The 26,160-nt window shown below is 56.1% G+C and overlaps 1 protein-coding gene across 8 annotated transcripts in view; it reads right to left on the reverse strand.

Moving 5' to 3' along the window:
- Positions 1-26,160, reverse strand: part of CACNA1G (calcium voltage-gated channel subunit alpha1 G) — a 62,393-nt gene extending 36,233 nt beyond the window's left edge. For 5 of the 8 annotated variants that reach the window (XM_070389688.1, XM_070389686.1, XM_070389683.1 and 2 more), the window contains exons 1-9: positions 25,115-26,151; positions 17,924-18,035; positions 17,651-17,784; positions 17,180-17,277; positions 14,737-14,896; positions 13,954-14,254; positions 13,694-13,786; positions 10,662-11,439; positions 8,549-8,925 (exon numbers count right to left, since the gene is read on the reverse strand). In XM_070389688.1, the coding sequence (XP_070245789.1) occupies positions 8,549-8,925; positions 10,662-11,439; positions 13,694-13,786; positions 13,954-14,254; positions 14,737-14,896; positions 17,180-17,277; positions 17,651-17,784; positions 17,924-18,035; positions 25,115-25,356 (2,295 nt within the window). In that variant the 5' untranslated portion in view covers positions 25,357-26,151. Of the gene's footprint in view, positions 1-8,548; positions 8,926-10,661; positions 11,440-13,693; positions 13,787-13,953; positions 14,255-14,736; positions 14,897-17,179; positions 17,278-17,650; positions 17,785-17,923; positions 18,036-25,114 lie in introns of all 8 variants that reach the window. The other 3 variants (XM_070389682.1, XM_070389690.1, XM_070389687.1) reach the window with 3 other exon arrangements.

A 26,160-nucleotide genomic window follows, 5' to 3' on the forward strand; every position in this document is an offset into this window, starting at 1 on the left:
CTGCACCGCTAAGCCCTTCCTCCCAGAAGTCCGTTTCCTCCCTGCTCACACCAGATAAGGGAGGGACGTAGGCTTCCTTGACGGCAAGGAGACTGAGGCTCTGAGATGTGGTGACTTGATGGAGGTCATATCGCTCGCTTAGAAAGGCCCACCTGCACTTGCCTCCACACCTCTCCATGCTGCCGCCCCGCACACACCCAGACCCGGCACAAACTCATACAAGCCCCTCAGGCTGCCAGGAAGTCCTTTTTCTGGTCTAGACTGCATCCTCCCTCCTGTTCAAGGAGGTCAAGGCCCAGTGGGCATTTCTGCGCGTGGAGGCCAGGCAGCTTGAGGTTCTCACCCAGAGGCCCCAGGCTCTTCTCTATGTGACGCTAACTGTATATCTGCTATCTCCCAGTGCTTCGCCCCCCCACCCCCACCCCTGCCTCAGCCTGTCAGCCTGGAGTAACTGGGCCCCAGGTAAGCTGCTCAATACTTCCCAGCACCAGGACTCCCCTGAAACCCACAGCACCTTTATCCACTAACCCTTAAAGTGCCCATGGTGTGTGCAACCCTGCTAAGAGGTGGGGCTAAACCTGAATGCAGAAGGCCTGCCAACTGGGAGACTTTCCACCTGGGTGACCTAGGCAAGTCCTTAACCTTGCTGGTTCCCAGTGGCCTCTTCTATTAAACAGGGTAACACCCTTTGTGGCAAGGCTGCTCTGCCCTGTGGAAACACCCAGGCCAGAGTCCTGCTCGAGTGGCCCCGTGGGCACTGACAGCAGCAGCGGTCCTCACATGTGGTAGAACAGAGTGCCTGCAGTCTGAAGCTAAGCACCATGTGGAGGCAGACACCAGAAGGGCCCCAGGAACTCAAGCCAGCTGAGGTCAGTGGGCCAGTGGGGAGAAGGCAGGGGGAGGAGAACTGCCGTGGAAGGTATCCCCGGCTGGCCAGGGGGCGTGAGCAAAGAGGCAGAGGGAGGAATGTGCAGGGCATCCTCCAGGACCAAGGATCAAGTGTCTGCCCTGGTCAGAGGGTGGGAGGGGCCTCTGGGCATCAAGGCTGCCAGGTGGGCAGGGCCAGCCAGAATGGCCTTGACTCTGCTCCATGGCTTGCCTCAGGCTGGACTTGCCTCTGCCCATGATCTTCTCAGGGGAGGGAGGAGGTGTGCAAAATGGTATATTAAGAAGATTAATCCACTGCAGTGGTGGCAGCCTGCGGATGGCTTGGAGAGACGAAGAGACTGCGAGCGATTAGGGGATACTGCAGTGGTCCAGGCGGGAGGCCTGAGAGCCGGCTCTGACAGACATGGATATGCCTTTTGCAGGGAGAGTGCAGGTGGGGACAAGCCCGACCAGAACTGAGGGGGGTCACCCTGGCCCTGCCAGGTGCCATCCTCATCCCCTACCTCCTCTGAGGCCACCTGTCCCCGGGACCCTGGAACCTCTGCTCCCCAGTTCCGGCTCCTCGGCTCACCTCACCTCTATTTTTGAGAGTTCTGTGCCACTTTCACACTCAAAAGAGGGGGCACAATTGGGCCACAGTGATGGGGCAACGGCCACTGGGTCAGCGGGACCTCGGCCCTTCTCCTCCTCCAAGGAGGTGTGGGAAGTCAGGGACGCCTGGGCAGCAGGAGGCTTCTGGGAGACCTCACAGGCCTCATCACACAGACCACGGCCTTGCTCTTCGCCGTCCCCCTGGAGGGGCCTCCTAGCATGTTTTCTAGCCCCTCTAGGCCCCCTTGTTAGGGGTCATTGTGCTTCAGTACCTCATAACCAGGGATGACGTTAGTCTCTCTGCATGGTCTCCTGCCAGCTCCCCAGAGCCACCCCAGGGCGACACACAAGCTGAGTAGGCACAGGACACCACCACAGTGCTTGCTCGGCCTGAGAGAGTCAGCCCAAGCTTCTGTGACTTGAACTTGTGAAGCTCTGGCCCCTGCCCCTCATCCGCCTGTACAGAACCTCTCTATCCAGTTGTGGTGGGCCATCTAAAGGCTGCCCTCAGGCCGCAGATCTCAGAGGGTTCCTGTCCAGTCCAGGTTAGTCCTCCCTCCCCCAAGCCCGCCTCTTTGCTGCAACTGACCAATTGCTGAGCTTTGCTATTTACGAACCCGTGCTGACTGGACAGGGGAATACCCTACTGGGCCCCAGGGTTGCTCTGTGCCTGTATGCGTGGTCCTCATTGTTGGCTCTCCGTCTTTCAGCCCAAGAGCTGCTTCAGATCTTCCTCCCCTAGGCCTCCATCCCACTTCCAACCTGGCCTCTTGCTTCCTGGGGCTTCACTTCCCTCCCCGAGACAGCTCTGCATCCTACAACCTACTCGTCTCTCTTCCCACCTGGAAAGGAGCCAGGGCCTCCTCCACCTGGACCTTCACCCACACCCTGGCTCCCCTGGGCTCCATCTCATCAGCTGTCCCTGTTTCCTCACGTCTCCAATATCCCTTCCCCTGCCTAAAAGCTGAAACCTTCACATGGATCCAGGCCTGTTCACCCCTGAACCCCGGGCCCCACCACCCAGCTCTCTCCAAGGACCCTCTTCCCAGTCTTCAACTTCTGGATGCCTGAACAATACCTGGGCCTGCACCAGCCTCCCTGCCTGTGGCCACCTCCCTCTACTTCCCTGACTCTGCTGGCCATTTCCTGCCCTCTTCTCCCTCTCCCCTGCCTTTCTCCCCTCAGGCCAACATTCCTCAGAGTTCAGTAGAGCCCACTTCCTTCCCTGGGCTCTCCTGCTTCTCCGTCTCCTGCACTCCCACCTTTCCGGCTGTCACCAGGGTGTGGATGACACAAAGCAATCTCCCTCCAAGCCTTGGCTCTTCACCCAGAGAGCCAACCTGCCTGATAGCCTTCCCAGGATGGCCCACAGCCAGCTCAAATGCAGCACATCCAAAACAAACCCTCTCACCTCCTCTCCCAAACCTGTTCCTTCCCCAGCTTCCTGGTTCCATGGACTTCCCTCTCCAGGATTCCATCTTGCAACCAGGAGTTGTCTAGGACTTACGCCTGCCCTTCATCCCTCTGGCAGCAGGTGCCTGGGCCCACAGACCTTGCCAATGGAATGGCTGTGCCCCACCCACTAGTTCTATTTCCCCTTCACATCCTGGGGGCCCTCCTTGCCTCTGATCTGGACGATAGAAATAGTCTCTGGGTCCCACCCCCAAGCCAGCCCACACCTCCTGGAAGCTCCAGATTCAAGAGCACTGCTGGATTCACTTCAAGAGCCCCTGCTCAGATAACTTGGGGTGGAGTGGGGGAGGCTATATGATGGTCCTTCAGAGCATCCCATGCCTCCCTGTGCATTCCCAGGCCAGGCTGCCAGAATTCTCCCCAATCCCTCCACCAGACCCCTCTGCTCCTGGCCTCAGCTGTCAGTGACACTTTTCTTTCAAGGCCACTCTCACAAGATACCTCCTTCAGGAAGCCCTCCAAAATCCTTGACCTGGGTGTGAGCTCTCTTCTGTCCCCAGAAATCTCCTTTACGGCATTTGGCATAATCAAGCAGAATGACTTTTCTGCTGGAACCTGTTTCTTTGGAGCTCCTGGCACTTCCCATACCCCCAGTCTATTATTCTCTTCAAATGTGCTGTGCACAGGAGGCACTCCCCATGTTTGATGAACTGGGGGAGCCGTAGAGCCAGAGGATGCCCCCTTTAGCAGGCCATCTCTAGAAAAGCACCCTTCTCCCTCCCACATGTGGAGAACCTTTGAAAGTCTGGGCCCAGGGAAACTGTAAGAGATTGTCCTCCAAAGTCTTATTTGGCCTGTAGTCTCAGCTCCTCTGTCTGCAGGCCAAGGACTCCTGGGAGGCCCAAGGAATAGGTCAGGTGTCTGTAAACTCCCATCCTCGAAGTCCGCACTGGGGTATCCATGCGTGTGTCTATCTTTAAGAGAGATGGCCCTAGCTTTAAACAGAATCCAAAAGGAGTTTGTGAACCCCCTCAAAGTTAAGACCTACCACATCTGGTCTCTTCCTCACCCTACCCCACCCCAGCCTCCCTTGCCTTGAATAGCTGACCTCACTCACTTATAAATAGAAACCCTCCCTGAACATGTATCTAGAGCGACAGGGTGGGCCCAGAGTCTGAGAAACGAGCAGGAGCATCACCTGCCCTGTCCTCTCGGGCCTGAAAGACTGTCTGTTCTGGACCCTCCCTATCTCTTCTCTGCAGCCCAGGATACCAGTGGGCTGTGTGCCCCTCCCCACCCCCTGCTGTTGGCTCTCTTCTAGAGTATGAGGTTGGCTCCAACTCTCAGCAATCCAGAACTAGGAAGGAAGGTGATTATGAAGTTCCTGTGTCCTGAAGACCTCATCCTCCTGGAAGGCCTTGTCCCCATGCATACCCAGCCAGACAGGTTCCAGGAGACACCTCTCTTCTGCACTCCAAAGACACCCTGGGCATCCCACAGGCAGTTTGCAAGGAATGCCCTCTAGCCCAAATATGCACAAGCCCCAGTGCTCCTCCCAGAAGCAGAAATCTGGGTGTCATCCTTGCTGCCACCTCACAAATATCCAGCTGGAGTTGAGTTCTACAGATTCAGCCACTGCCTGCTCTTCCCAGCATGCTTCTCTCTGTCTCCAGGGACAAGGTATATGAACTGGCTGGATTATGGCAGTAGCCCTCTCCTTGGCCTCCCTGCCTCCCGTCTGTCACTCCCTTCTGCTCCCCACATGGCTTCTGGAAGACTTTTGATACAATACAAACACATACCATGGACTTGCTTAAAACCTTTGTTGGCACCCTATCATCTTCAGGATAAAATCCAAACTCTATCCTATTCCTCTCAGGACCTGGCTCTGAGCTTTTTCCAATCTCATCTCTTGTTGTTTGCCATCCCAGCCCCAACCCAGTGCCCAATTCACTCTGAACTCCTTATAAATCTCTCTGTTTTGGGGTCTGGTGCTTCCGGTCCTCCCCTATGCTGTGCCCTACCCTCCACCCTTTGCTAGCTACATCCCACTTTCCATTCAAACTCAGCTCCCAGGTCATATCCTATGGAAGCCCCTCTTGAATCCTTTCCCCAGTCTGGGTCACGGGTGACTCCTCTGAGCATCCCTTCCAAGCAGGCACTACATCAAGTAAGTGTGACTGTTTATTTGTCGTGGGATCTTTGAGAGGAAGGACAGAGTGCCTTGGCCCAGTGTTGTACTGGAGCGCCTGGTTATGCACGTCTCTTCCCAACTCCACATGCAGTGACATCACATCGGGAGTTTGAAGCCAGCCACAGTGGGAGCATTTGCACCATGGAAAATGGTGAACACTGCAAATACCATAAATCAGGACCTTTTTTCTTTTTAAAGGGCTAGTTATTAAACATTTATTAGCATGCCATTGCTTAGGCCCAACTCTGATGCCCAGAAAATGTGTGTGGAATGGATGGATGGACAGATGGGTAGTTCACAATTTCCCTGTTCCACGTTCTGCCCCCCTAGTGGGTAGGGCACACACATGATTATACTTCTGACCTCAAGTCATAGCCCTGCTCCCTTCTCAGAGTCCTGGGTCTTTGTCCTCCTCACCAGTCTCTCTGAACAAACCAGCCCTGCCACTTTGCCACCAGCTGGTGGGTTAAGGGGTGGGGAAAGCAGGACGGTGTGAACAGCATAGGGTTCGCCTTGGGTAGGGTGGGGTACGACAAGAGTGCTTCCTCAGTCAAGAGCTTGGTAGAGTGCAGCTGGAGTATCTCTGTTCTTGACAGGAAAACCAAAGGAAGGGTAAGGTTGGTGACGGTGGGAAAGGACAGGGCTGGAAAGAGGGTTGGGCTCCTCCTCCAGGGAAGCACCAGCAACACCCTCTCCAGTGCCCCTCAGTCCGATCAATACCGGGATCGATGGACACAACTGCCTCATTACGAGCACCGCGGGGAAACCATGAGCCTCTGGCCTCACCTCTGTCAGCATCTGCAGATGCTCTTCCTTGCTGTGTCTCTCAGCTCTCTTGCTCAGCTGGCTCCTCCTCTCCTCCATTTGAGGCTCCATCAGAGCCTCTGTCTCCGGTCCCTGCCCGGGCCGTTCCTGTTTGCATCCAGATCTCAGTCTGCCTTTGGCTTCCTCTCCATAACTGTCTCTGTCGCCCCTACATCTCTGTGTCTCTGCTTGTCTCTGTCTCCTCCCCCGAGTCTCCACCTCCCTCTCTATATCTCTGACCATCTCATCTCTGTGTCCCCCACCCCCTCGCCCCCTGCCCAGGTCTCCATCCCGCTCTCTCTGCCCTCGTCTCCCCATCTCTGTCTCTCCCTTTCTCTTTCTGTCTGCCTCTGTGTCTCTGTCTTTTGGCCTCCATGTCTCCTTGCGCTTTTCCCTGCCCCCAACCCCCAAGCCTGCTCAGGCTCCAGGACCCAGATGGCGGGACATTCACGCCACAGTGCCTATAAGCACAGGGCCGTGGCTGCTTCTGGGATTTCCTCCCACCCCCAGCCCCTGAGCCTGCTGGGCCGCAGTCAGTCATCTGCCTGGCCTGCTGGGGACTCCCACTCACCCCATGGGGGCCTTAGCAACCAGGTACTGGGACAAACTCTTCCCTGGAGCAGACACTGTGCCACCACTGAGTAGGACTCCCTGCTGCTGAAGGCTTCAGAGGCTGTCCTCCGCTCTCCTCAGGAACTTGGGTAAGGAGATGCTGCAGTCTTCCCTGACTTATTGCTATTATTTCTTCCCCAAGGGGGTGTCTTTCTTGATGTCTAACTGAAAGCTCTCTTGCTGCAGCTTCATCTGGCCTCTGTTTCTGTGACTCAGCTTCTTTCCAGCCTAGTCAAATCCTCCATCAGCAGCGGAGGAGGCACCCCCTGGGGAAGGGGCATCTGACCATGGCCAGAACTGGGGTGAGGGAGAGGAGGCTGAGGTTCAGGCTTGGGAGCCGGCATAATGGGAGATTAAGAACTGCCATTACCTGGATCGTGCCCTAGCAGCCTGGCAGAGCAGAGGACCCCTTCCCCAGAGGTTGGCTGAGAAGGCGTGAACACACATACACACGCCCCATGCAGCCAGACACAACACACCCACAAAAATGCCACTGCTGACCCTGCAGCCAGCGTCCTGCCCTACCTCCACTTCCCCCCACCTTACCCAAGGTGGGACCCAAGTTGTCCACACTCTCTGCTTTCCCCACGCCAAGAAAGGAACAGGGTATAGCCAGTTGGGTGGGGGTCACTGACACAAAAGGAAGGGGTGTCAATATGATATGATAGTGATGGGGAAAGGGCTGGGGTGCACTTGGCTGGACAGGGCAATTGGGATAGGAGCTGAGTGGGGTGGATGGTAAGGGGATTCAGAACCCCCTGAAAAGTGAACATCACACGTTTGTTCCAGCCCGGGTTTGGATCTAGGATACCCCACCTCAACTGAGACTGAGTGCATTCCCTGCACTCCTCGGTGGGCACGCCTCCCCCTGGCTACCCCGCCCCGCCACACCATGCACGCATGCACACACGTGTGCGCCCACTCCACACCTCTGGCTCCCACATGCTTCTGCCCACGAGTTGAGGGGTTGGGGCAGTGCCTGGCTCCCGTCTACAGTGGGCTCTGGCAGCCCTGACTCTCCCCCAGGACAGTGAGAACAGAGAGAGGAGAAGAGCACAGAGGACCTGGGAACCACAGCGCCTGCCTGCTGGCCTCCCTCCTTCCTCAAGAATCCACCAAGGGGGTGACCTCGAAGGCCATCCGGGGGAAGGGCTGACTTCTGAGAGATCCTGTGGGGGGTGCAGCCACAGCCAGTTGTGAGGCCCTATGATACCTGCTCCCATCTCCAGTGTGGGAGTCGGGGGTCAGTGGAGTTCCCCAGGCCACCCCTTCTGTTTCTGCACAGCTCTGAGAGAGAAAACAACCTCTTCAATGTCTCAGCCCAAATCACATTGCTTGCAGCTATTGACCCCACAAAATAAGCCTGCTCCCTCTTCCACATGACAGCCCTTCAAATATCTGAAGACAGCTCGCCTGTCCCTGCTGAGCCTCCTTTTCTCCTGACTAAACATCCTGGTTCTTAGAACGATTCCTCAAACGCAAAAGTTTCAAGTCCCCTCATCATGCTGGGAGCTCTCCTCTACCCAGCGGCGCCCTCCCCGCTCGCAGCACGGCTCCCAGAACAGAGGCCTGAAGCAGATGGCCACCCTCTCTACCCTCCCCAGGTGCCGGCTCCAGGCGTCCACTCCTCACCTCTACCTGCACAGCCCCCTCCTGCCACCAGTCAATCACACCCCTAATTACTGAGTCAGGTGAATGCCAGAGGGCCCCACCCACCCCCTATCTATGACTTGTCCCTCCAAAAAGGTCTTGCCCACATCTGATGCTCAGCACTCATTTATATCCTTTAATGCCCACCTCTTCTCAGAACCCTTTCGATAAAACACACCCAGCTCAGACCCTGCCCCTGGGCAACCTCCACACTCTGAGACTGCATGACATTCACCGGCTTTCATCCTCCAAAGAGTTCCCACGCATCGGTGCAGCTCCCTTTTGTCCTCCTGGCCATGCAGGCTGACAGCACGGAGAGGAAACTGAACTCGGGGTGGGAGGAGAGGAAGATAGAGGATCCCCAGCCCGAGAACCATGCCTTGCCCGTGCCCCTACCTGCTCGTGGTATTCGATGCCCATGCTGAGCGTGTTGACCAGAATAGCAATCATGATTCCCCGACCAAAGTACTTGCTGTCCACAATCTTCCGGAAGGTGTCACAGATCAGCCTCCAGAAGGCCAGCACAGAGTTGGGCTCCACATCCAGCCCCAGGCTCCGTCGACGCCGACTGTGGGGATCCCGGAGGTCGCCATGCTGAGCATCTTGTGTGAACTCATAAACCGCCTCACTGTCTGAGTCAGGCATCTCGTGGCCAGTGAGCCCCACCTCCCCTGCCCCGGTCCGGGCACAGTAGGGACAGCTGTCTGGGCCACAGGCTCCGCTGGCTGCCCTCAAGCAAGGGCTGGAGATCTTGCAAGAGCTTTGGCAGGCGCCTGGGACAGGAAGGTAGAGGTTAGAGGCTCCAGGCTTTCCTACTTGGGGTGACCTTCCCTCAGCATGTATATAAAATGAGTGGGGGAGTTGGGAGTTCTTTCAATGGTGGTACTAGGCACTTGGTGGGCAAGGGTACTGAATGACTTGCAATGTGGGTGATCCTGAGCAATAGAACGCCCCCAAATGCCAATAGCATCCCACTGACAGTCACTGCTGGTTGTCCTCAGGTTTGGACAGCCTTAGATATTCATGTATGTTCTCACGCCAGACACTTGCACTTGTGCACTAGATACATACTTGTACACACACACGTACTGTGTACATACACATACCATTTACAAGTCATATGTACATATAGAGCCAAACACAGGTGTACACAGATCTATATACATCACACAGTACATGTATGCCAGGCATGTGCACACATGGGCGTGCGTACACACTAAACAGGAGCACCACCCTGTGTGTGCACACACGTACCTACACACAGCAGACGTGTGGACACATGCATACATGAACAGCAGACGTGTGCATGTAGATGGCACAGACACACAGCGGTCACCTTTATGCACACACGCACACACCAGACAGCACACGTGTGCGTACACAGTGATCTATCCCAAGACACGGATGTCCGCTTAAATCCAGCTTTGATCACAGTCTGAGAGCTGCGAGGAACCTCAGAGACCACCCAGGTAAAGCACGGATGTGAAGACGCCTGGCCTGGGGCCCAGCCCTTCCGCCTGCATGCAGGAGGACATCAGTAAGCACCACTCACAGCTGTGATGGTCCCGGCCTCGCCTCTTACACGGAGGGAAACAGAACCATACGTGTGTGTGGCTGGCGGCGCCCCTTGGCAGGGTAATAGAGGAGCTGGCAGAAGAACCCTTCCCATGTGTTCTGTGATGGCACCTTCCTGTCCAGCCCACATTCCCACATAACAGCCCACAAATATTCCACTTCTCCCACGTGCCACATTCTTCCTGAAGCACAGGCCCTGGGCTTCGGCTGCAGTGAATCTATAGAGGAGGGCTCGTCACCCCTGCCTGACTGGGGGACGCCCCAAGGCACAAGCACTTCCCTTCCCCACAACACTGGGTATTCTATCCACCAGTCTAGAGGCCTCTGAGGACTTGCTGCACCAAGCCCCAGGTCTCCCTACGGGGACAGAGTGACATTTGTATTTACATGAGTCCCCTTAGCGTGGGGCATGGGGCTCACCGTGCTCATACACCATTTCCCCCTCTGAACCTGTAACAGGGACTCTAGCGCATGGACCTCAGAGTCAGAGGGCCCTGACTCCACCCCTCACCAGTGACAGCGCCTGGGGCAAGTCACACATCCTCTCCAAGCTCCTCCTCCTCATCAGTAAGACAAGGAAAGTTTATCACTTAAACTGATAAGAGGACCCAACGCTGTTTTGCCTGTGAAGCATGCGAAAGGCACATAGCAATCGTCAACAATCGCAAACGGCATAGAGCAGAGCATAGGTGCTTGCTACAGATGACTACTGTTATCATTACAATGTAGGAATTATGACTCCCATTTTAATAGGTGAGAAAATTAGGGCTCAAAGAAGTGATGTGACTGGTTGACGGTCCCAAGGCCGAGAGAGGCAGAATGGGAATCCAGGCCGTGTCCTTCTGACTCCAGATCCCCTCAGTCCTCCCTGGGATAGGACGTCATCTGGTCCCCGGGTGAGGGCCACCAACATGCCTCCACCCAGAGTTCTCACCTGTGCTCTGGGTCTCCAGCAGCTTGTGCATAGAGCTGTAGGGCCTGGGCGGGATGTTGAGGCTGGTGAGGGTCGTGGGTCCAGAGGCGGGCGCCACCTCCATTAGTGCCTTCTCTTTGAGCATCTCAGGTGGAGGGCTGGTGTGCACGGTGGGGTACACCTTCCCACTGTCCACGGTCCTGCCCGATGCCTCCGATGGCGACCTGGGAGGGGGTGCCTGGCAGCGGACTGGCTCCAAGTGGCAATCAGCATGGTAGAAGCTGTGCACAGCCTCTGCACCCCCTGGAGGGCCCCTGGAAAGGGCAGGAGTTGAGGGTGGTGGCAGCACGAGCCGGCGGGACCCACTGGCATCTCTGTCCTGGATCTGCGGGCTGGGCCGGGGGGCCCGCAGAGTCCCATTGCCCAAGTGGTAGTGGTGGTGGTGGTGATGGTGCACCAGATGGTGGACGGATGGACGGCGGTGGGGGCGAGGGCAGCCGCCACTGGGCTGGGGCTCCTGGCCCCCACGGGGCGCTGGGCTGCTCAGCAGGCCAACCCGCACGCCTGCCGCCCGGGAGACCTGGGCCAGCCTTCGGGCTGCTTTCCGGAGGATATACACGAGGTACTTGAGCAGCTCCTCGTAGCAGCTGCCGGGCTCGGAGAAGCTGGCCAGGGTGCTGGCGTTGGAAAGGAATCTCACGCGCTGCTCCCGCATCAGCTGGCTCTCCCGCTGCTTGGTCTCTGAGAACTGCGTGGCAATCACCACCAGGCACAGGTTGATCATAAAGAAAGAGCCCACCTATTGGGGTGGGGACAAAAAGAGGAGACAGCCTGAAGGAAAGGGAATCACAGTGCATGCTGCCAAGCACTGAGCACTTCCTGTGTGCCAGATACTAGGCTCAGTAATTGTCCAAGCATCATCCTATTTCATTCTCATGACAGTCTGAAGAGGTGACACTTTATTTTTTTTTAAAGGTGACATTTTAATTATCTCCATCTGACAAGTGAGGAAACAGGTTCAGAGATGTTGAGGAACTTCCCCATGATCATTCAGCACAGCAAGGCTAAGAGCTGAACCAACCTCTGTGGAATTCCAAGGAATTGCTATTGATCATTAGGTTATCGGCAAGGATATCTCCCAAATTCCCCGCCCCTAAACAATCCCATTGTCCGAGATCGTGAGCACCCCCCTTCTCATTTTCCGTTAGGAGTAGAGAAGGCTATGGAAATGAATGCTATCTGGGGGACATGGGTTGTCACATTGGATTGAGCTTTTGAGATTCTGGCAAAAACACCATTTACAAAACTCTTGCTTCTAGTCCCAAGTCCTACTGTGTGACCTTGAGTAAGACCTTTAACCCTGGGGCCTCAGTATCCTCATGACCATTGGCCTTGCCTGGATCCCTTTTCCAAACCATGTCTCTCCTCTCCCCGAGCTGGGTGACAGGCTGACTCTGAGCCCTGCAGACTAGCCAGGCCGCCACTCTGCCTTGACCACACTGTCACGTCTCCACTTCCATACCTCAGTCCCCACCCCCTACCCCCACCCCGGGCCTCTGGGATGGCAATTGCTTGGACAATGATCCAGAATGAAAGTAATGAATATTTATGGTGAAAGGCAAATTTTTTTTTCTAGATTGTGTCCTAGTAATTATGATAATTAGCTTCACTAGTGTGATTCCGGAGAGCTGTTTGGAAAGATTTTTCATGGGGTGTGTGGGAGGGTGGAAACAAGGTCCCTTACCTCTCTGTCTGCTTCCCTCCCACTCCCCAGCCTCAGAGAGAGCCGAATGGGGGAAAAGATCACAGACCACCTCCCAGAGGTGCTAATCTTGCCACCCGGGTGACGGTGGGGAGAAGGGAACAGGCCCCAAGCCTGGCTACTTTTCCCCATCAGGGACGATTGCAGGCGAGGGAGCTATTCTTTCTCAGGGTCCCCTCTCACTCACCAACAGGTCTTTATTCTGTCTCCACCTCTCTCTGGAGCCTAAGTCCTGAGTAGAGCTTCATCTCTTTCTCCCATCTTTCTCTTATCTGTCTTTCTGTCTGGCTATGTCACTGGCCTCTTGGTGAAGTGGGAAAAGGGTTGGATTTGGAGGCAATAGCCTGGGGCTGGATGCTCAGCTCCGGCAAGCCTGCCCTCTGGAGCTCAAAGTTCTTGTTTAGAAGATGAGGCCCACAGTCCCTGCACCTGCTGCCTCACAGGGAATCTGAGGGCGAAGCGGGCAGCAGATGTTGCAGCACGCTTCAGCGGCAGCACTCAGCCCAGAGAGACTAAGCCAGAGCACAGTCAAAGCGCATGATTGGGCCAGACGAATGAGGAAACATCAGTTTCCTCATCTGTAAAATGGAGATAATACCAGGATCTTAGTTAGGATTAAACATACCAGCACATAAAAAAGCACTCCAAGCAGAGACTGGCACATAGTAAGTGCGCAATAAATATTAGCTATAAGTGGTAGCAATTAAATGATTAATCATGGTAGTGATTAAAACTACTAAATAAATATTGCTACTTTTGCCTCTGTCTTCTGTCCTCATAAAGTCTTGGAACTTCTGAGCTGGAATAACAGATCACACAGTGTTTCTCATCACCAAATGATGGGAATTTGGAGTGGAACAATTCCTTGTTTGCAGGACTGCCATTTCAAGGTGTCTATTACTTACCCCCTGCCTGCCAGCAAAATGCCAAAAGTGCTCCCCTAGTCCTCATAAAAAGCAGAACCACCCTTTGCATTTCCAAGTGCCCCCTATGAGAGGTGGCATCACCCTGGGTTGAGAACCACCCATTTTACTGATGAAGAAACAAATGCCCAGGGTAGGGCTGGGGGCCTCATGGGGAATGACTTGCTCACGATTTTAAGTGGTGATGAGTGACAGGCCTTGACTTTGGATTTCCTCCTAACTTCTCATAACAGGTGCCCTCTGCCTGCATCTCTATGAGACTTACACTGATAGCTGGAACTTCAGACCAAGCAAGTCCCCTCTCTGGACTCCCCCTATCCATTTCCCCAGTATCCTCCACCCCCACAAGAGCTTGAGGAATCACTCACAATGATGAGAAGGATGAAGTAGATGAAGTTGTAGAAGGAGTGAGCATCCATCACAAAGTACATGATGTCGACCCAGCCCTCCAGCGTGATGACCTGGGGAGGTTGCAAAGGGGCAGGTTATTTCTGGGCCCCCTAGAGTTTCCTGCAGTCTCCTCTAGAGGCCCTGATCCCAACTCAAGCCTGAGGATGACTACTCCAAGCTGGGACTGTGTCCTAGCACTTGGGCTCTGGGAACTCTCCCAGTGCCCAGGCTACCCCACCTGGAAGATGGCGATCCAGGCGTAGCCAATGTTGTCGAAGTTGATGGCACCCTTAAAGGGGTTGTGCTCCCCCGCGGAGCAGTTGGTGTAGTACTGGTTCCAGTTCACACAGGTGGTGTTGCTGGAGCTGTTGTAGGCCTCGTAGTCCAGGCCGCAGGGTGGGCCGCCACCCCCGTCCCCGCGCAGCGTGGGCACACTCCTGCAGGAGCGCATGCCGTTTTCACGAGGCTGGGAGCAGATGAATGGGTTCTCATCCTCGTTCTCAGTCTGGTAGTAGCGCTCCAAGTCCACGCTCAGGGGGCTGAGGAGCAGACAGGAATGAGGCTGAGACCAGGGTTTTCAGGGGACAGGGCCCAGGAAGGGAGAGCTGGGTGGATGCACTGAGGCACACAGGGCAGGTGCCAGGCAGAGGCAGGGGTCAGTGGGTGCGCGTGAGGGGCGCCGGGAGCACACGGATCGAGGTGAGACTCCAGCGTCGGGAAACGGGAAGGCTCCATTCTAGGGCAGTGGTTCCCAATGCGGCTGCACTTTAGCCTCACTGAGGAGCTTTTAAAAATCCCCACACCCGGGTTGAACCCCATACAAATGATATCAGAATGGGGAGCTGGGGAACCCAGGCCTTAGCAGTTGTCTCAACTCCCCAGGTGACTTCAGTGTGTAGCCAAGTTTGATGGCCAGACACATCATTAATAACAGAACAGGTATGTCACCAGCAACAGGGACTGAGGGAGGTCCCAGCCCCATAGTCACTCCCAGGTCACCTCCTGCCCATGTGCCACTCACAGGCTGAAATTCTCAGGCAGGAAGCATCGGTTACGAAGCAGTCCTGCCCACAGCTGGACACCAACGATGCCGAAGATGAAGAAGACGAAGAAGCAGAGCAGCAGGACGTTGCCCAGCATGGGCAGCGTGTCCAGCAGCAGCGTGACGAGGATGCGCATGCCTGTGGGGGCAGAAGCCACGCTGGGGGTGCCAGGCTGGCCGGGCTAGGCTGGCTGCCACAGGCCTGGCAGCACTCCCAGAGAGGGCCCACCGGGGCCTCCGAGGCTGAGGCAGCCCGGCTCAAGCTGGAGGGAGACCAACAGACACTGCTAACTCTGTAGGCAGCCCTCACAGCCCCTAACCCCTACCCACTCTCCCTCGGCCCATCCACACCAGTCAGAGCACAGTACCACCAAGGAAGGGCAGAGTGGCCACAAACAGTCTCCAGCACCACATCCTACCTAACTCTCCTAACATCATCACAGAGCCGATACCATCACCCCCAATTTGCAGATGAGGGTCAAGGCTCAGAGGACTGGCATGACTCGTCCAATATCATAGAGCTGCCAAATACAGGTGCCAGGACTTAAAAACCAGGTTCTCTGCTTCCGCATCCCACTTCGCAGCACACACACACACACACACACACACACACACACACACAACACACATTCCCATCAGTCATAATCACCTGACCCCACAGTCACTGGGGAAACCAAGGCAGAGAACTCCAGCAGGGATGTTAGCGGGGAGGAATTTCCCTTTGAGAAAGAAGCCCTCAGCAGGGACCAAGGTGACCTGCACTTCACCATGGTTCTGAGCCCCCTTTCTGAGTCTAGTCTCTGCCTGGTCCAGTTTCTCACATCAGGACCTGAGAGGCCTGAGGCTATTTTCTCAGGTGGCCATTTGTTAACAACCTCTTTCACAGGGAAAGCCTCCACAAACCTGCCCCCTAAGATGCTGTTAGACACTGCCCACCTTCCCTACTCCAGATTCAGGATGTCAAAACTAGCTAATGGGCTTCCCTGGTGACTCAGCTGGTAAAGAATCCACCTGCAATGTGGGAGACCTGGGTTCGATCCCTGGGTTGGGAAGATCCCCTGGAGGAGCGTATGGCAATCCACTCCAGTATTCTGGCCTGGAGAATCCCCACGGACAGACGAGCAGGGCAGGCTGCAGTCCATGGGGTTGCAAGGAATCGGACATGACTGAGCGGCTGAGCACACACAGCAAACTAGCCCCTAGGCCACCGAGCCCTTGTCAAACACACAGACCTCTAGTGACTAGTTTTGACCCCTAAAGTGCCACTCATGCGCCCTAAAGTGCTACCCCCTGACCCCCCCTTCTAAGCAGCTGCTAATTAATCCTCCTGATGACTACAGCAGCCCACCCGCCCCACCCCTCCCACCCAGCCAGCCCAGTTTTCTCACTCAGTCACTCTCCCTTCCCCCAACCCCAGCTCCCTTCAGCTTCTCTGTGCTCCAACTGAGATCAATTCCTCAGGGTTTGCATTAAGGGAATTACACTGGTAGTTAGAGGCCTATAAATCTGCCAGCCATCACCTGGGGTGGGAGAGAAGAGAAGGCATGCCTCTGTCTGGAGATCGCGTTAACACCAACATACCTCAATGCCTGGAAGACACACTAAGCACCTCTGCCCACCCTGACACACATCCACATCCACACAGAGGTACGTGTGCACAAGCAGCAAAGAGGGCTACTGCTACAACAGACACAGGGCCCCAGAAACATGCCCCCACCCACCCCACTGGGACAGCAGCAGAGACCATCTGCAGTTTGTGTAGGCTGGGGAGTTGCGATGGGGGCCTGAGCAAGGGTGGGGGGCGGGATGTGGGGGGAGCTGGAGCTGCCAAAGCCTGGCTGGCTCAGAAACCAATGCGGTTTAATTTAGATAATGGTCCCGGCAGTCAGTTGCTGCAGCGGCTTGGAAGGGGGTGGAAAGGGACATAGGCGGGAGGATGAGGCATGGAGCGGCCTTGTCTTGGGAGAAGCCATGCTCAGTGTGGCCACTGCGGTTCCACCGAGAACCAGACTGCATGAGACGTGGCTCTGGCTAGAAAAGGCCGTCCCATTTTGCACCCATTTCTCCTGGCCTGCCAGCTCTCTACCCTGCTCCCACCCACCCCCCTTCCACTGGAGGGAGGGTAGTGTAGCTGAAGGGAACAGGTCATCTGAGACCTCCTGAGACTAGGACCTAAGATCAGGCTGAAATGAGGGGGAAGAGCCTTTCCAGGTAAATCTCACAGTGCCACAGCCAGTATGGGGGCTCCCTTTGGCTCCAGTGACCCAGATTTCCACTGAGCCCTTCTCTGAAGGGGTCTGCCTCATTGTGCCAGACCCTGATGAGGCCTGTGAGTGGCCAGGAGGTAGGGGTGGGATCTGAGACTTCCATATTTCCTCTTCGGGTTCCCTGTTCAGGGGCCGAGGGCTGAGGGGTCACTCACTGGGCACCCGGTTAATGGCCCTGAGGGGTCGAAGCACACGGACTGTCCTGACAGCTGAGAAGCTGACATTCTGCAGGTCCAGCGAATACTCCAGCATCCTGCAGGGAGGGGGCCAAAGGGAAGCCCTTTGAGTCTGAGGCCACCATGAGGGTCAAAAGAGGTCAATGAGGAATCCTCCCCTTCCACCAAGGGACCCTGAAAAGCCAGCTCTCTCCCTAGGGGCAAGGCCACCCTCAATCCAAGGACGAACTCCTTATCAGAGACTGAACAGAAAAGAGTGTGGATGGAGGGGCCCTGGAATTCAGAGAAGCATGGGTTTGAGCACGATAGGCAGGGCAGCCCTGGACCCTCAGTGGACAGCCAGGGAGAAAGCAGTGCTGTAAGTGGGCAGGGGCTGGGAGCCAGGCCTAGAGCCCTGGACCTGGGGAAGGGACTTATCTGACCCACCACTCTTCCACTCCAGGCCCTCACCCTGCAATGACGATGAAAAAGTCAAGCCGGTTCCAAGTGTCTCCCAGGTAACATTTTTTTCCAAAGATGCCCAAGGCCACCATCTTCACCACCATCTCCACAGCGAAGAAGGCAAAGATGAAGTCATCAAAGGCCTGATATGGGGACAAAAGGCTGCTGAAACTGAGAAAAGGGTGGGCAAATCCCCCCCACCCCATCCCCACCCCCACCTCTGGGCTCAGGGCCTCTTGCAGAATCAGGAACTGCCCTCTCGCTCACCACGCACGTGCTCACCTGCAGAATCCGGCAGCGCTGGGAGTCACAGGCGATGTCTTCACATGGCCGGAACATGCCCAGGGTCACACAGTTGAGAAGGATGACCAACATACTGATGCGCTCAAACCAGGTATCGAGTGGTCAAGGAAACGGCTGGCCAGGTGAAACCCGATCACCATCTTGTCCAAGCACCTCCTGCTGCTTGACCTCTCAACCCCATCTGAGATGTAGCCAGGTGTGCTGGGAGGATGCTGGCCTACATATCATACTGGCCCCCCAGGCCCAGACCCACCTTGGTCATCTCACCTCTCTGGACTCAGCTTCCTCTTCTGTAAAGTAGGAAAAGCCACAAATATCCTGACTATTTGCACAAGCCATTTAGGGGATAAAATCAATCGTGCTTGTTGGAAATGCCAGGCACTAAGAGTTTGCTGCTGAATCCGAATCCTATTCTCCCTACCTCACAGGGAAGATGTGAGAAGCAAATGAGATAATGTATGTGAATGTGTGACACAAACCTAAAGTCGGATTATGCCTGCCTTACAGTTTACCAAGCACTTTCACAGCAGGCCACACTGGATGCTCACAACAGCCTCAGGAAGTATCTGAGCTAGAATAGATCACCTTCTTCTGCAGAACTCAAGGAAACTGAGGCCCACGCAAAGTCATGTGCTGAAGGTCATGGAAGAGACCCAGACGAGACAGAGGTTTCTAAGTTTCTGATCTGGGATGGCAGCTTCCATAGCTGCTCAGGCTGCATGGAAGGGGCTGTCACGACCACACTGGCACCAAACTGACAGGCTGAGGCAGACAAGTGCCACAGGACCACAGGCACAGGCTGCCTCTTCCCCATCAGCCCCCTGGCCTCTCAAAGCCCTCAGATGACCTCCAGACACATTCACACGTTTAGGTAATGAGGACCCACTACATACTAGTCCCTGTACTGGACACAAGCCTGGGCAGAGCAGACAGTACCGTGTATACAGACCATGCCACCACCACTCCTTAGGGTCTCCAGCAAAGCTCTGTTTTTCAGCAAGGGGGAAAGAGGTCTTTTTAAACCCTGAGTCTCTCCACATAGTGGATTTCATTAAGGGATTCACTTCTAGCCCTCAGCAGGAGAATGTACAAAATGGCTTCCAGACCTTAGAAAGTTCTGGGGATCGAGCTCACATATAAATGATTGAGCATCCCATTTTCTCAAGGAAAACACGAGAAGGGTGGGAAAGAGTAAAGAGGCTAGAAGCAAGCAGAAATGGGAGGCCAGAGGAAGGAGAAGGCCTCGAGGAGGAAGGTGCAGAGGGGGTCATGGCAGCCCACAGCATGACCCAAGAAGCCAGACTCAGTGTAACAGTCAGGGCCCTGAGAAGATGGAATCTTCCCGTCATAACTCCACTTTCAGAGATGAGAAGGCTTTGGCCAGGGACCCAAGAACTCTCCTTGAAGCTGGTTCCAGCCATACCCCATCTCTGTCTTGAACCTCAGACCAGTCTCCCTCTCTGGGAGTCCACATTCAACCTCCTCAAAGCCCTCCTACCCCCTCCTATCACCCAGGCCATTTTCCCTGACTCACATCCCTTTCCACTGACAGGTACCCAAACTTCCCAAAGCACTACAATTTCCCTAACCTCACATCCTCACATGAATAAGAGTTAAAAAAAATTTCCAGGCTTTTGGGGTAAGTAGATGGAATGGGGAAATCAAAGGAGCACTCTGTTTCCATGGAGCTGTTTTCCTGAGTAGAGCTAGAGCCCAGTGGATCTCTCCCCAGAATGAGGGTCAGCCAGGGGTCACCCTGGAATAAAGGGGACAGGGAGGGAGCTCCCTTGGGACCATCATCTGGAAAAGGAAGGACACAATTACTTTCAAGAACTGGCCCGCTTTCCCCAAGATAGCCCCCTCCTCTCTTCTGTAGGGAAGAGGTTCTGGAAGGGACCCATATGAGCAGATGTCTCCACATGGAGGGGAGGTGGGTAGCTCTCCTGGAAAGAGGAGCTCCTGGGACACCTGTTTGGACCTCCCTAATGGCAGTGAGTCCATCACATCATCTGTGCCCTCGTTTCATCTCCCTCGCTGAGGCAGGGGCACTCTGATACATCCAAGCCCCTACACAGCTTAGAGTAGTGCCTGCCCTGTAGCAGATGATCAATACATGGGAAGAATGAATGAATGAATGAATGGATCAATCAATCAATATCCCTGCCTAGAAGCCAGATGTATCTCCCATTCATGTTTTCCTACCTTAATTGCTTCAACAGCGATAAATTACTGATAACTGGGGGTGGGGTGGGGAGAAGTGGCACTGTAAAGGAGCTATCCATCTTTCTATCCACACCTTACACACGCTCATGCTGAGGCTTCTTAGAGCCAGAGTCTGCCCGCAAATACCCCCACCTCCAGCTCTTAGCAATGGAAGCCCCTTCTTAAAAGCCCCCATAGACAATTCACCCTACTTCTAGGTACATCCTGCCACTCTCACCTCTCCCCCTTCCCTATAGATAAACATAAACGGAAAGCGGAAACCCCAGAGCACAGGCAAACTTGGGACAATCTAAACTGAGGAATAATTAATGGAGATGGGGGGTTTTTCACCCTTGTCAGGGTAGGGTTTATTTCCTTGAGAATATAGCCGTATGTCACTGTGTGATGTTCCTCTGTTGCCATAACAACAGGAGGATGTGTCACCAGGTGGTGTGGATTTGTTGCCATGGTAACAAAAAGGACCCTCTCACATATGAACTCCCCTTGCCCAGGCTTCTGTCTTATCCTCATGCAGGGAAGGGGAAGTGGGGAGACCCACAGGTTATCAGCTTCGGGAGGGGGGAACCATGTGACAAATCTCCACAGTAACCAGGGGAATGGGGGACACTGGTTGCCATAGTGACTGTGAGAGACCTGTGCAGTCACATGTCTACTGTTGCTATGGTGACTGTCCGGGCTGGAGTGGATCCCAAAGGGGGAGGTGGGTAGGAGAAGGGAGGATCTTTCTTCTCCCAACAACCCACCATCAAAAGCAGAGAAAAAGGAAATGGCAGGGTGAGGAACCCCACTTCCATCCCTCCCCCCTCCTCCCTACAAGAAAAAAACTAGAGCCTGTTATCTGCACAACTGAGTCTTCTCTGTGGGGCTTTATCTAGAGCCTTTCCCTAGTTAGGCAGCTATAAGGGAGAGGAAGGTAGAGCTGGACCACCTCCAGGGGTATGGGGGCTTGGGACAAGGCATGCTTGAGAAGGGAAGCAGCCCCCCAGCTGTCCCATTCCCTGCTAGGAGCCTGCAAATCTGAGACTAAGGAGCGCTAAAGAGGAAACTGGCCTGGACCCAGGAATCCTGGCCTCCTAGTACTCGTTGGGAAGGTGGGGTGCTTGTCTCATTTGCCTCCGGAGAGGCTGGTGTCTATGAGACTCAGCATTCCCCAGGTGGGGTGAGACCTAGGGGCTCAGGAGCAGGGTTCCTGTTGGGAGGCTGAAAAGGGGATTCCCCCAGCCAATCCCACCCCCCACCACCACCACAAGCCTGTTTCACAGTGGTCTGCCCATTGCCTGTTCCAGAGTGTGGGTGTGTGGGGAGGGAGGTTTCCAGCTAAACTGAAAACTGCAGCCCTGAGAAAGGCAGCCAGCCCCACCCAGAGACAGAGACGTGAGACACGGGGACACAAGAGAGCCGGCCCGCTGGAATCTTTGGGAGGGAAAATAGGCCAGAAATCTGATTCAAATGTCTGTGACTCTGTGTGTGTGTGTGTGTCGGCGTGCGTGTGTGTGTGTGTGTGTGAGCAGTTGTGTCTGTCGCCATCCTGGCTGAGGCAGGCAGGGCGGGGTGAGAGCTCGGGCGGGAGGAGGCAAGGGTGAAGGGGGGCTATGTGGTCGGGATAATCCCAGGAATGGCTCCAACTGGCACTCTGGGTGATGGGGAGTCCCCCAACAGTTCAGAAGAGCAGAGTGTGTGCGGAGCCGGGAAGAAAGGTGGGCCTGGGACAGAAAGAGTGCGAGGGGGTGCTCTGGCCATCTCAGCCTAGTTCAGTCCTCTAGCCCCAGCCCTTCTCCCCAGAACCTCTCTGGAGGTCCTTGGGGTTGAAAACGAGAGGGGGGAGCTGGTGAGGAGATACGAAGAACACCTCCCTTCCATTTTCTCTGAAGACCAAAATGGAGACTTCTCCCTAGGGAAGGGAAGCAGGGGAGCTTGGGACACTGGGATGGTGGCAAGGAGAGCTCCAGAGACTCCCTGTGCCCCCTCCCCTCCAGACACACACACTCGCAGACACACGCAGATCACACACTCACACTCACTTCTGGAAGCCATTAGGGCTCCTGCAGCTCAGGCCTCCCCCTTCTCCTCCCCCAACTCCTGGCAGGCTCCCTTCTCCCCCTCTGGCCCCCTTCCCACTCCCCCTCTCGGCATCCCAAATGCCAGCCTGTGATTTCCAAATGAGAAAAAGCTGTGCTGGGCTCTGAGCTTGGAGAAACTCCTACACAAACTTCCAGATGTGACACAACAGCCGAGAGGGAATGCTCAGGATCTCCTTCCCAGGAGGGGAAACGCACTCCCTCACACTTGAAGAAACATATACTGCAAAGTCCAACACACTCCCTTCCCTATAGCCTGGGAGGAGGGGGCCTTTCTGACTGTCCATGAAGCCCTGGTCTCCCCAGTACCAAAATATGCACTTCTAAGCTCCTCCTTCCTTTGCTGTCACCCATCCCTCCCAACACACACACACACACACACACACACACATATGCACGCACACATTCACACATACACCACGTCCCACCTGGGTCTAGATCCCCTCTCTAGGAAACCCGGTCTCTTAAAGAGGCTGAGAAGAATGCCAAGAAGAACCTAGTGAGCTTCAGTTCGTTGAGGGGAGGTGTCCCGTCCCCCAGGCCCAGAGGTGCAGCCAAGGGAAGCCTCGAGAATAGTAAAAGGACTGAGAGAAAGATTGAGGTCCAAGAGTCAGTCCAGAGCCCCTCTGACAAGAAAACACAGGTTTCTTTTGATACAGGATGTGATGAATATGGTGAGGGCACATCTGAAGCAGCTCCCTTGCCAAGAAATTGTTCTCCACCCATCCTCAGCCAATCCAGGCTTAGGGGCTTGTCCAGACCTAGTAAAGCTGATGCCCCACACCCCAGACTCCCACCACTAGAGGTAAGCTTGCCCGCCCCACCCCCCCAAGATGAGCACTGGGCCTCCACCTCTCTTACCTCATTCCAGCCCTCTCCACTTGCCCTTTTCCAGACCTCCTCAAGGAAGAAACCTGATCCCAGACCATCCACTAGCACCTAAGATAGGGTGGATGGGGGAGATGCTGGCCAAGAGGTCTGCGGCTTTTTGGAGGGAAAAAGAAGAGAAGATTTCTCTCTACGCACATAACCACCACCACCACACACCCCGGGGGCTCCTGAGAAGGAGGAGTTGGGTCTAGTGCTTTTTCACATTCATGGAGAGGGTGGGTGATTAGGAGTGGAGAGGAGGGATGCCCTGAGACTGTTCTTTTTTAGAGACATTTGTTCCCCATCTCTACCACTGAGAAAGGACTCTGGGGTGGGGGGTGGGGAGCCCAAATGTGCCAGATCAGCAGGTCCACAGACCTTTGAGGCAACCCCCTTTTTCTGCAGCTCAGAGAGAAAGGAAGGGGCAGGGGATGGAGAGAGGGAATGATGAGGGGAGCTTCCTAAAGACCCACAGGGTGCACAGGATGGGGGTTGCGGGGAGACCCAAGCTCACATCTCTGCTTTGCGCACTAGAGGCAGCAGAGCTGCAGAGAGAGGGCGGCACCAAGCTCTCCCCCTCCCCAAAGCAGAGTCCCAGCTGGGCTCTCAACTGGTTACAGGGGAGAACTGACATCTCTCACCCTGGGTCCAAAAGGGCCTCTGAGCTGGGAAGAAAGAGCCAGGAGAAGCTGTCAAGACCAGGGATGGCAGCCCATCCCATTCCCCATTCCTTTCGGCAGTGATGGGACTCACCCAGGAGCTAGGAGCTGGGCATTAGTCAAGTAGACTAGGGGCTAAGGGGGAGAAGCCATGGGGGTAAGGGGGCTGGGGTCTCCCACACAATTCCAGACAGGGCACAGGAGAGAGGGCAATGCTAAATCTATCTTCCTGTAATGTGGGGCTTGCCTTTCACAAAGCCATCCAAGGAGTAGACATGAGGTGGTGGACCTAAGCTTTCCTCAGTGAACCAGCTCACAGCCTCACTGTCCCCGTGCCCCCCACTGCTTTCTCGGAAGGCTGTGGTCTCCATACCTGCTCTGCAGTCAGGCCGGAGCGCTCCTATAGAAAGGGGATGGGTAACTTGGACCTGCTTAAGCCCATCCCCCACTTGCCAAGCTCTTGCCACAGTCTTTCCCTCCACAAGAAAAAAATCTAGCACAAAACTCCCCAAGCCAACCTTAAGCACCCCGCATTGAATAAAGAACTGGGGAGAAGGGAGGCAATCGGAGCACTGGGTTCTTACTGAAAGGGTCTTTACTTCGACTCTGGGGGCAGATAGCTCTCCTCCACCACATCTTGTTCTCATTCTGCGCCCCTGACATCAGCCGCCGCCGGAATCTCCTTGTTGTGCCTCCAACCCGCGGGGTGGGGGTTGGGGGGGGGTTAGGACCTGGTCCCCGCCCCCCAGCATCTCCCTCAGGGTCAGTGAAAATGTCAGTCTCAAGGACCAGGTTGGGGAGGGGGTGGGGTGGGGTGGAGGAATTAGACCCTAGAATCCACTGCAAACTTTGGAGCTGGGGCAGGAGGGAAACCCAGGAGATTGCGGTACCCCCTCCCCCGTCCCCGCAGCTTCCTCCCCACCCCACCCCCCAAACTCGGAAACCAAACCCAGCTCGCTAACTGGCGGCGGGCGGAATAGAGCTCCCGGGCTCCCGAAGCTTCCCACATCTGGAGGATGACGACCCTCCCTTGCCCACATGTGGAGAGCATCCAGCTGCCAACCAATGGGGGCACGTCGCCTCTCTTTTCCTGGCCTGGATCCCAGCCCCTCAAGGAGGACTGAGGTGTGTGTACCGAGGTGGGGCTCGCCTGGGGTATCAGCCAAACCTGCTCCCGTCTCCGCTCCCACTCTGACACCCCCTCCCCTCCCTAGCAGCCCCCCTCTCATCTGCCCATCTTTCAAGCTCACTTCTCCGACTCACCTGGCTTTTGGTTCCCTCAGGCGGTGGCCCGCCCCCCTGCGGACCCCCCAGCCCGGCCGTCGTGCCCCGGAGGATATGGGTTACAGACCGTGCGGAGACACCAGCTCCGCGGGCGGCTGTCCTGGCTCAAGTAGAAGAAAACCACCGGGGCCAGTGCAGGGTATGGCAGCCCCTCCGCCTCGGAGTCCGCGCTGCCGGGGTCCTTTTCCGCCGACCCCGGCCCCGGCCGGTCCCTGGCCCCCGACAGGTCGTTGAGCCGCATGAAGCTCCGGGGCTGTCCTGACTCCTCGGCGCCCGCTCCATCCTCCTCCTCGTCCATCCTCTGGCCAGCCGGGGCCCGGGAGGTTTCGAGAGGGGCTAGCGGCGCCCCTCAGAAAAGGTGTCCTCACGCAAGCGGGGGGCCCCGGCGGGGGCGCATCTGGGGGGCTCTAGGGCGCAGGCTGAGCCCCCGGGAGGGCCAGTTCAGCCCAGATCCCCCTGCCCGCAGGGGCATGCTGCCCGCCGGGCGCCGGGTCGAAGGGAAGCCCCGCCTGGCGCGAGTCCCGCTTCCCCAGTGCTTTTAGGGCCCCCCGGGCCAGCCGGCCGGCTCCCCCTCACTTTGTTCTGGCTTCTTCGCTTCGCGCCCAGGCTCCGGTCGCCAGATTCGGCGCTACCTTCGGCGAAGCGGCCCCAAGAGGGAGAGAGAGAAGAGGGCTGGAGGTGGGGGGGTCCAAGGAGAGGCGCCCCCTCTTCCTGCGGCGCAGCTGGAGCAGGATCTAAGGGGTCAGCATCGTCCCGGCTCCGCGCCAGCGGCGGCGGGGGAGGGGAGGAGGAATCTCTTTGGGGGTGGGTTTGGAGGGGATGGGGGGCGGCTCCTTCCTCCTCCCGGCGGCCGGCTCCCGGTCCAGGAGGGGCGGGGAGGTGACGAGGGGCCGTCCCAGGCGGGGGTGGAGGCGGAGATGCCGCCGCCGCAGCCGCCGCGGTGGCTGCTGCTGCCGTAGCTGTCGCCGGCGCCACTGCCTCCTCCTCCGGCCGAGACGCGGAGAGAGCAAGCGAAAGCGGCGGCGAGGAGCCGGGCGCACACCACAGCTGGATCCCTCACTCCAACTTCAAGCCTCGGCCCCGCCTCTCCCCAGCCAGCCTC

Source organism: Bos mutus, chromosome 19, assembly GCF_027580195.1.
Source record: "Bos mutus isolate GX-2022 chromosome 19, NWIPB_WYAK_1.1, whole genome shotgun sequence".
Taxonomy (NCBI): Eukaryota; Metazoa; Chordata; class Mammalia; order Artiodactyla; family Bovidae; genus Bos; species Bos mutus.